Raw genomic sequence first — 11,210 nt, forward strand, 5'->3', positions numbered from 1 at the left:
TAGTCAGGGTTTCTATTCTTGCACAAGCATCAGGACCAAGAAGCAAGTTGGGGAGGAAAGGGTTTATTCAGCTTACACTTCCATGTTGCTCTTCAGTGTCAAAGGAAGTCAGGACTGGAACTCAAGCAGGTCAGGAAGCAGGAACTGATGCAGAAGCCATGGAGGGATGTTCCTTACTGGCGTGCTTCCCCTGGCTTGCTCAGCTTGCTTTCTTATAGAACCCAAGACTACTACCCCAGGGATGACACCCACAAGGGGCCCTTCCCCCTTGATCACCAACTGAGAAAATGCCCCACAGCTGGATCTCATGGAGGCACTTCCCCAACTGAAGCTCCCTTCTCTGTGATAACTCCAGCCTGTGTGTCAAGTTGACACACAAAATTAGCCAGTACAGTGAGGCTACACACTTTTGACTCTGAAAGGCCTGGTGGTCAAGAGATTGGGTTAAAGACCACAGAACGCTAGTGGAGTACCCCTGCTTCTGTGGTTTCCTTTGCTTTTCTCAGTCACTTATCTGTCATTTGTCACATTAGCCACCTGCCGGCTTGCAAGGTTCAGCTGTCACTCAACTCCCAGACTCAACAGTTTCATACAAAATGCTCTATGTATTTTTGGTCTCATATCTTTCATCTCTGAAGCAGAGAAAATTCACATGGTATTGAGATGACTTAGAAATCTGCCTCCCAGATGATCCGGGACCCCAAGATTCCTCCATGGAAAGCTTATGTGGCAACAACTGTTCTCTGGCACTCGGGGCCTGCTGTCTTGTTGGACAGCAAGAATGGTGCTAGCTTCCATTCTGGTCTCCACCCAGCATGGACCAGAGGGATATGAGATGGACAGTGATGGGAAGAGTCCCCAGCATCTCCCTCATGCTCACAGGAGTGCCACAAACATGCATGGCTGCATCCTGATCAGCACAACCCAGTTCACAGCTGGCAGCCGGACACTCGGCCCTCCTAGCAGCTGGCTTAGTTTATTTTTGGCACCAGGAAGTGGGCCAGTTCCCTCTATTCCACACACATCAGTCAAGATCCCAGAGGTATTATGTGGCAAAGTCAAAACAGGGTTAGAGAGAGAAAGGGAGAATTTGTGACTGGACCAACCCAGAGACTGTGAGTGAGGTCAAGCAAGCCAACAGGGACAGCAGGGACCCAGGACTAGTGGCAGAACTGTACTTGACTTCTTCCTGCTCATTGTTGTTCTATGAGCCTGAAAGGAGATTGAGGTAAACTCAGTGCTGGGCCAGGAACAGATATCTCTGTCTGAGGCCACACTGCACAGAGGAGCTGGGAGGGCATGCTCAGAGCATCCTTCTGCTCTTCCCACTGCTCATCCCTCCACACACCCCACCTCCTCTTCCCCCTCCACCTCCTTCTCCTCCTGCTCTTCCTATTGGTCAGCAGCATCTTTGTTGCCATAGTTACCACACTGTCTTCCTTATCATAGTTATTGTTGTCATCTTCTTCCTTCTGTCCCTTTTTCTCCCACCCTGACCTCCTTTATCTCTTTCCAAGATAATCAGATCCTTTAACCAGATCCTGCAGAGACCCAAGGCCACAAGAGCCCATTGCCTTGATCCACAGTGATTGGTCTGTGGGGACTGGGGGGACAAATGGAAACCTTTTGCCATCTTACCTTAAGAAGGATTCTGGGAGCTTATGAGCAAAGAGAAAAGAAAACCTTTAAAATTACATATATAAAATACACCCAGAGCCTAGCCTCCTTAGAACCTCACTTAAAATAGCTGCTTAATAGGAGTTGTCTTTCTTTGTTGTTGCTTTGTTCCGGGTTTTGTTGCTTTTCTTTGAGATAGGGTGTGGCCTTAAACTTGATACGTAAGATGATATTGAACTTCTAATTCTCCTGCCCTCACCTCCTGAATGCCTCAGTCACAGAAATATTCCACTATGCCTGGAGTATGTGATGCTGGGAGTCAAACCCAAGGTCTCCTGCATGCCAGACAAGCACTCTACCAACTGAGCCACACCCTCAGCTCCAGATACAAGCTGAACTCTCCAGCAGCCCAGGAGAGAGGAAACAAGCCCCCCTACCCCCCCCCCCCCCGCCTCACTGGCTGTAGCATTCTTATCTAGGAAAGGAACTGTGAAGAGCTTGTCACTAAGTCCACTTCACACCCTTACCCCCATGACAAGTCCATTCCACACCCCTGTCCCATGACAAGCTCACTTCACACCCCTGTCCCGTGACAGCTCATTTCACACCCATGTCCCATGAAACCTTACTTCATACCCCTGTCCCATGAAACCTCACTTCATACCCCTGTCCCATGAACAGCCCACTTCACACCCCTGTCCTGTGACAGCTCACTTCACACCCATGTCCCATAAAACCTCACTTCACACCCCTGTCCCATGAAACCTCACTCCACACCCCTGTCCCATGAAACCTCACTTCATACCCCTGTCCCATAAAAAGCCCATTTTACATACTTGTCTCATGAACAGCCTACTTCACACCCATGTCCTATAAAAAGCCCACTTCACACCCTGCCCCAACTCCTGGCACTGCAACTGGAGAGTCTTAGAAGACCCTAGGTGCTCTCTTATGGGACAAAGGAGAATGGCAGTGCCTTGACTTGGGGACTGTTTACTTTCCAGGATTCAAGAAAGATTTTCAGATGGATGTTTTTAAGATCCTAGCTGCCATCCTGCATCTGGGCAATGTGCAGGTCACCACGGTGGGCAACGAGAGGTCTTCAGTCAGTGTAAGATTCATGTTCACTTTGCCCTTCCTGGGTGTGAAGGTCAGTGAGGCACTGCTCATGGCTCACTGGCCGCCATGGATGAAACCAGCCATGGTTGGACCTGCTAGACAAACTGGTTTAGCAGGAATGAGAAAGAAAGCTTTCTAGGGGCTGTCTTATTCCCTTGTCACATGCATGTGTGCCATGAGTGTGTGCCTCACTGTGTGTGTGTATATGTGTGTGTGTGCATGCGTGTGCCTATGCATGCACACGTGTGTGTATGTGTGCGTGTGCATGCGCATGCGTGTACCTACGCATGCACATGTGTGTGTGTGTGTGTGTGTGTGTGTTGGAGCTGTGCTTATGTGTTCTTTTACTCAGCAACAACTATGGAGCCTATCATGTGCCAGGGATTGTTGTAAGCTCTGTGAAACACCATCTGGCCAAACAGGAAGTCCTGACCTCACAGGAAGTGTGATCTGGATTAAGAAGGGAAGCCTACCTACCATAGGCTGAGGAAAGACAGTGGGTCTCGCTCCTCTCCACAGCTCTCCTGCTCTCCAGGGTACCTGGTGACTGGGGTCTACTTCTTGCCCTCCTCCAACTCACAGCTGCTCCTCCCTCCACCCGTGTCCAGGTCTTGCAGAGTTTGCCAATCCTCAGATGACTGGGATATTGGGAGAGCTGAGTATAATGTGGTTGCAACCTTGACCTTTTCCTGCCAAACTCCCATAGAGTAAATGTGGTTCCCACCCAACAAACATGCCCACCCTGAGCACTGTCGCACCAGGTTTATCATTGGGGCAGGATCTTAGAAAGGAAAAAATTCTAAGACCCTTTTTGAAAACAATCATTTAATTTTATTTTATGTTCATGAGTGCTTTGCCTGCATATATTCCTGTGCACCCCTTGCATACCTGCTGCCCTGGGAGGCCATCGAGAGTATCAGATCCTCTGGAACTGGAATTACAGACAGTGGTGAGCCATGTGGGTCCTGATATTCAGACCCCGATTCTCCTGAAGAGCATCTTAACTGCTGAGCCTTCTCTCCAGCCCCAGCTAAGACTTTAGAAAAAAAGGAGCCCTATAATTATTGACCCTGGCTTTGGTATAGCATACAGTTCATTTATTTCAGGAGCTTAGAATGTCAGACAAACTGAATTCGGGTAAAGCTCTCCTCTTAAACGTTCACGGGCTACTGCCTCTCTGTGTATCCCCTTCCTAGCATAGAAGCTCTTCCAACTGAATCTCTTTTACTGTAGGTGTCTGGTCCTTTCTTAAACAGAAAGGCTCTGCCAGTCCCTTCCCCAGAGAGGATGTCAGGCAAGGCCAGAAGGAAGGGCTGTGCCATTGTGGCAGAGTTGTAGTAGCAGCAGGAAGGGCGAGGTAAAGAACAAGGAGGAGGCGGGGCCACTTGGCATTTAAGCTTTTTTCCTCTACTTTCTGAGCATTTAAAGAGCAGTCACTGTGAGATGCTACCTACCTTGGTAGGAAGGGAGGGTACGCAGTCACATGGAACCACGCTCCCTGGCCAAGTGACAAGAGCTAGAGGCCGTACATGCTGGCTAAGGCAAATAACATCCTCTACCCCTTGTCTGCAGGCCAGTGGGGCATTTCTCATGCTCAGACTCAGAAGAGAAAAGCCATTTTGTATACTCAGGAGAGTCCTCCATTAGCTCTGGTGTCAACTGAGAAGCTAGCTCCGGCTAGGAACTTCTCCCAGGTCTAGTCTGGTAACAATACCTTCCAAGGCAGATGGATCACCTAAGGGAATACTGGCCACAGTTGTTGGCCACAGGGTTGGTGCACAATCCTATGTTGACAGCGTGTGGCTTGAGAAGTCAAACAGGGTGTAGAAGAAGGGGTGCAGTTGTATGTATGGATGGAGCAGCCCACCAGCTTCCACAGCCAGAGTGAAGAGACCCAGAAAGACACAGGCAGGTATCTAGGCATCACCACAGCAGGGAGAGTGTCACCACAGCCTCCTGCTCTGCTCCAGCCTTAGTTTCAATCACAAGGTCTAAACATCTCACACAGCTACCCCTTTCTTGGACAGGCTTGGCCAGATGGGGCAGTATTAACTTCAGATGTGTGGGTGACCCTGATGGGGCTTGTGTTTGTTTCTTGAAGGAGGATGACAGTCACCTGAAGGTGTTCTGTGAGCTCTTGGGCCTGGAGACCAGCAAAGTGGCTCAGTGGCTATGCAACAGAAAAATTGTGACCTCATCGGAAACGGTGGTAAAGCCCATGACCAGGCCTCAGGCCATCAATGCCAGGGATGCGCTGGCCAAAAAGATCTACGCTCACCTGTTCGACTTCATTGTAGAGCAAATCAACCAGGCGTTGCACTTCTCAGGCAAGCAGCACACTTTTATTGGTGTTTTGGACATTTATGGGTAAGATTCTCTTCTTAGCGCCTGCCTTTCCTCGTTTAAATGTCAAACGCCCTGTTATTTTTAAGTTGCACCCTTCCACTTGTCTTGCTTGTTTTGAAGATGATTTTTTTTCCTTTGTTGCATGTAGAGATATTAAATATAGCTCCTGGGTCATGGTGTCCTTTCTGTCGAGTGCATTGAATAAATGACAAACCAGGGCTTGGGAAGTTTTTTAGCCAGCAAAATGTCTGCTATACAAACATTTAAGCTGGGACCCTGACACTCATGTAAAAAGCCAGGCACAGCAAAGCGCAGGGGCGGCAGAGGGAGGCCAGCGTAACTGACTGGATGGACTCTAAGCTCAACTAAAGACCCTGTCTCAAAAAGTTAGGCTGAGAGCAATAGTGAAAGATACCCAACCTCGACCCCTGCCTTCCATGTGCATACATGCATGAGCACATACATGTACACACAGCAGCACGCATATACAATAAATGCTAAACTAGTAATGGCCAGCAAACCTCCCTGTGTGACAGGTCCTGTGGTAAGTGGCTTCTCGGTCTTCAAGCGACCTGGAAGCACCCCCACGTTAGAGAGGTGACAGCCGAGGCTTGGAAGAATCAAGCTGTTCACAGCAGGTCCTTTGGCAGGGGGATGTGGTCCAGTTCAATTCCCTACAGGCCCTTGAGGTACTGAGCCCTGTCATACCCTGTTCCCTGTTCCCCCAGGAGAAGTGCCAGTTATGGCTTGTTGGCATCCTCCCAGTTTGCCTGGCTTGCCATCTCCTGCCCTCACACACCCGCATTCCTGTTCTTTCCCGAGACATAAGGGCTCCGTTCGTCCCACCCCTTCTTCAAACAGCACAAAGCGTGGGCCACTTTGGAGTTTGATCTCATCTCTCTCTCTGCCCTGTCCTGCTTTTCTGATCTCGGGTCCAGCTCCTTCTGTAGGTGCTCGCTGGAGGCAGGGTGGAAGCTGGTGGAGGTGACTCCTGGGGGGCTTTCTGGTTGTCAGACCTCCCCCCTGCCCTGTTCCTGTTTCTGCCACTCTCTCAGGACCACACCTGGCTTCTCAGCACAACACTGGGAAGATTGTCCCAGGAAAGGCTTGATGCTTTCCATCAGTTAGGGGCTCTTCCACACACAAAGGGAGGAGGCTGGGCCTTCACACTGAGGGAAGGATAGTCCTTCAACTTTCACCCAGGTAGAGAGCCAGCTGTTCCAATACCTGCTCCAGGGATTGAGGGGAGATGCTGAAGGGAGTGGCTGTTTAATATAGATTTTAAGGAGTTACTCATGGCTTGCAAGAAAACATATCAGTAGTTTGAAAATACTAATACAGGACTGGGTTAGGCTAGTAAATTATTTACCTTATCTTATCCCAAGAAATAATTTGAGTAAGTAAAAAAAAAAAAAATTGAACAAAATTGGGGAAAAAAAAGAGTTGCCTAGTTTTAAAAAAAATCTTACATTGAAGTGGGAAGTGTTTGCTGTATCTTCTGGAACTTGCCTTAGCCTAGGAATATATTTCTTTATGTTTTTAATGATTTATTTTTATAAATATGTGTATGTATGTGTGGACCTGTAAGTTTGTGCATGTTTGAGTGCAGTGCCCATAGGGTCCAGCAGAGGGCGTCAGATCCCTAGCACTAGAGTTACAGGCACTTGTGAGCCATTCAGCATGGGTACTGGGAACTGAACTCTGTCCCTCTGCATGAACAGTATGTGCTGTTAACTGCTGAGCCATTTGTTTATGCTTTTACCTAACAGATAACTACTTGCCAGGCACTGGGTGATGAAAGGTCCTTGCCTTCTGGGACTTCATTTTACCAGTGATTGAGGCAAAGAAGTCAGGGTGATTACTGGGAGAGAAATGAAGAGTACATGCACATGTGTGCGAGTGCATGTGTGCATGAGTATATGTGTGTGTGCAAGTGTGCATGTGTGTGCGTGTGCACGTGTGCATGAGTATTAGGATGGGAGACAGGATTCAGATCCACAGGGTTCCAGACCACTGTAATAAAGAACTTGGGTCTTGCACCTAAGTAGTCTATTATATGATAAAAGTGCTTGCACATTTAAAAACTTATCAGAGTCCATTAAAATTTCTAGTTGGGAAATGAAATTCTTGTGTAGTGGTTACTAAAATGGTGCGTGAATTTGCAGCTCCCCTCTAAGTGGCAGATCTTGTGGCCCAGGGTGAATCATTTCCTACACTCTGGCCTCTGTGTTAATCTGGGTCCTAACATATATTGTGCCTTCTGAGGGAACTGAGCTCAGCTTAACCTGGACATGACAATGGCTGCCAGGAAAATTTTTTACACAGGTAAAACTACAGCTGGGAGCTTTGAGGTTCAACTGCAAAGTGAAGGAAAATTCTTATTTTTGATGTCCCAGGCTGTCCTGTGTTTATGTTTGTTGGACCAGGGTTGGAAATCTCTGGGTCTGAGGTTAGACCTCTGGGCTAGGCTCTCCAGCACTCCAATGGCATGTTTTCAGAGCACTGAGGACTATCAGGAGAGTCAGACAGAAGAAGTCACCAAGCCATCTTGAGCCTTAAGCCCCAGTCTTGGTGCAAACCATTGTCACAGACAGCACGCCTCTGGCATCTTAAGTCATAGGTCCCTGGGTTTTAAACTTCAGCTCACAGCACCTACAAAGAATCATCATTTGACAGTGTCCTATTATGGGAAGCCTGCCCTTTTTGGCCTTGGCCTGGTCCCTTCCTGATCCCTTCTGGTCCAAGCTGCCTTCCACTTCTGATGCTTTCACAATGATACAAAGAGTGGTCCAGTCACCCTGGTATCCGGGAACATATGGTGGGGCAGTGACCCTGTAGGACCAGAGCCACAAGGGACAAAGCCTTGGGCATGAAGAGGAGGGTGGAAGATGGGGGTACAAGCTTCCTTTGGGGTACCACTTGCTGTCCCTTGGGTCTCACCATGGCTTCTTGGACTCTGACCCTCCATGAAACAATGAAGTTATATTAATCCTCCACCTAAGGCAGGGTTAGAGCAAAGAGAGGTGAGGCACACAAAGGCGGGGCGTCTCTAAAGGCTTCCTCCCAGCAGGGTGCTCACCCCCTCCACCTCCCCTGCCCACCGCCAGAGGAGTTAGTGTACACTATAGTAAAGGCTACACTGCAGCCTCCTCTTGAGAATCAGCTAATGTGAAATCCTGGCCTAGGTTCATGTGTGGCCACAGCTGGCAAGAGCTAAGTAAGATTGGTCCTTAAGACAATCCTGTTTGTCACAGGCCCCAGGGGGCTCACTGCTGTGCAATAACCAGCCAGTCCCCCATGGTTGTCTTCTGCCTGACTGCTCCAGGCTCTTGAGTTTACAAGTCACTCGGGTAACCCCAGAGACGGGTAACCCTAGAGACAGCTATTAAAGCCTCAAGACAAGGCAGGGATGTGTATGGCTTCCTGCTGGGCTGAGATATTAAATGACCTTAGAGTTTTGTTCCAGGAACTCAGAAAGCCAGCTTGGGGAAGGCAGAGTTGTCCTGTCTGATCCCTGGATGGCCAGGGAGAGAGACATATTCTCCCATTGAAAGCTCAAGCGCTACTACCAATCAGGATCAGTGCTATGCCCTGAGAAACAGAGCTAACCTCTCAGTCATTTTCTGTTCTGTAGAAGGAGGACAGTAATGTTGACACTAGGGTTACTGGATTAATCAGTATGCCGCTTGGGACAGGTCTACTGTAATGCCTGGCTTTGGGGAGGGGAGTCATGTACAGATTCCTTCCAAGGGACAACCAGTGGGGAGAAGCAGCTTTGAAGTCGTTTAAACTTGCTGAAAGCATAGCAAACCTCTTAAGCTATGGAATTGTTAAGTGTGTGCGCGCACACACATACACACACCCGCATGCACACACACACATGCAGCTAGCTATAATGAACATCTAGGTCCTGGACTTGCTTTCATTTTAATTTGTTCAACTGTGTTTCAGTTTTGAGACCTTTGATGTAAACAGCTTTGAACAGTTCTGCATCAATTATGCTAATGAAAAGCTACAGCAGCAGTTTAACCTGGTAGGTGACCTTTTGTCTTCCTGGGGCCGACCCTCAGCCCTCTGCATGCATGGGCAGAGACACAGTCCTTTTCTGGCTCCTCATTCAGAAATCCAAGCATGCATAGGTTGATAGATAAAAAGCTTCCTGATAGTTAGAGCTATGTGTTGAGTTGCTATGCCACTTTGTGGCTGTATCTTGAAACTGCACTGCCGTCTTTGACTTCCTTTTGGGGACAACTTGCGATGCTCTCCTTCCCATCTGTCACCTCTTTCCTTCATCCTCCAGGAGCCTGAACCAGGTCCCGGGGAAGCCTCCTTGAAACCCTGAATTCTAGTATAGGTTTTGCATGCTGCCTACATAGTCGACATCCTCTGTGGCTGCCCTGCCCTGGTTGGACTGATCCAGGCTAAGGGGGATGCTTTTGTCCCCAGAGAACAGCAATGGCCCACAACTGGGACTCACGAAGCTGTGCTGGTGGTGACACTTGTTGGCCCAGGCCTGACATACTAGAAGTGGAAAATCCACTCAGAATGATGTTGGGGTGACAGCCAGACCCTCAGGAGACCTCTTGGTGGCACTGTCCTGGGGAGGGGTGGGCCAGTGTTCCGGGGACTTCCTGATCACAAATCAGACCTTCATCTGCACCTTCCAGGCTTGCGTCAAGCCCTTCGTGTCTCTCTTTGATGTTATCTAATGTCAACCTTATCTCTGGGATCCCCAGCACGTCTTTAAACTCGAGCAAGAGGAGTACATGAAGGAGGACATCCCCTGGACTCTGATAGACTTCTATGACAACCAACCTGTTATTGACCTGATCGAAGCAAAAATGGGCATTTTGGAGTTGCTGGATGAAGAATGCTTGGTAACTGTCAGAATGACTGGCTTCTTTTTCAGTGTTTGAGTGGCTACAGACGCACACTCCGCAGAGCGGTCTCCTTGGAGCTATAGATGCAAAGTCAGATGTCTTAGTCATTTGGTTGGATATTAAATCTGAGACACTAATGTGGACCCTGAACCCTGGGGGCCTGAGATCCTTCCACCTTAGCACACTTATGTACCATCCTTGGGTAAGAATGGAAAAGATGAGGACATGATACTCCTGCGTTTGGTGGAGGAGGAGGTTTATCGTGTGTGAATGAATAAAAGACGTAGGGGAAAAAAGGAACCTGACTGCTCCAGGGTACCATAGGGGAAGAAAATTTATTATAGATATGCGTGAGAGCATAGCCAGAGGCAAGGACATCTGGGACAGTCCAGAGTAGACCTGACCCTGAATTGGGCCATGTGAGGTAAGGGAGTGGGGAGAGGAGGGGAACCAGGTACTGCAAACCAGGAGGCCCCAAAGTTACAAAGAGAGCAGGTAACCAAAATGGTTAGATTATATAGAGAGGGCAACCCAGCCTCCTACTGGGCCAGGGTCTACCGTCCAGGAGAACCTTGTAATAGGTAGGGACTAAGGGATGCAGAGAGAACCTCGCAGCCCTTTGAAATGTTAAATAGACATCCTAGAGGTTTGTCTGGGATTTGAAACTGTTAACAGTAGATCTGAGGGAAAGAATTGCCCGAGGCACCTGGAAGGGTCCAGACTGATTGGGCCAGGAGAGGAGAGGTGAGGCAAGAGAAGAAGGGGGGTGGTGGGGCAGAGAGGAGTTGAGGACTGAGAGACCAAAAGCGCTGGTTATATAGGAAAGAACAGCTGGAGGAAGGCAGTGAAGCTCAGGAGATGGAGAGATGGAGAGTATGGGGCGGGTATGCCAGCCAGGATGACCCTGCAGTAGGTGCTAGTGAGCGGGGACTGGGGGCAACTGGTGGCTTGCAATGTTAGACAGGCACCTCAGTTAGCCATTTGTCCTGGTACCATGCACAACCCCTAGGGTGGCATCCAGCAAGGAGGTTATCTTTGAGGCCAGCACCCAGACGGATGTATAGGGCGTGAATGGCTCCACCCTGTGTTTAGTGTGAGTCACCAGGAGGGGGAGGGATTGTCAACACCATGTGATTCCAGAGAACCTCTAGGAATTTGGCTAAGTTTTGCCCTTTGGGAGGAGTCACTTAAAGGTTGTTCAACCAAGCAGGGTGCCCCGAGAACAAATAATCCACCTCCCCCCCCCCC

The 11,210-nt window shown here is 49.0% G+C and overlaps 1 protein-coding gene across 1 annotated transcript in view; it reads left to right on the forward strand.

The window, feature by feature from the left end:
- Positions 1 to 11,210, forward strand: part of Myo5c (myosin VC) — an 82,718-nt gene that overhangs the window by 24,811 nt on the left and 46,697 nt on the right. The window contains exons 9-12 of the mRNA XM_031345248.1: positions 2,622 to 2,728; positions 4,838 to 5,103; positions 9,034 to 9,115; positions 9,819 to 9,959. Coding sequence (XP_031201108.1) covers positions 2,622 to 2,728; positions 4,838 to 5,103; positions 9,034 to 9,115; positions 9,819 to 9,959 — 596 coding nt within the window. The remainder of the gene's footprint in view (positions 1 to 2,621; positions 2,729 to 4,837; positions 5,104 to 9,033; positions 9,116 to 9,818; positions 9,960 to 11,210) is intronic.

The sequence above is a fragment of the Mastomys coucha genome, unplaced genomic scaffold, assembly GCF_008632895.1.
Source record: "Mastomys coucha isolate ucsf_1 unplaced genomic scaffold, UCSF_Mcou_1 pScaffold23, whole genome shotgun sequence".
Classification (NCBI taxonomy): Eukaryota; Metazoa; Chordata; class Mammalia; order Rodentia; family Muridae; genus Mastomys; species Mastomys coucha.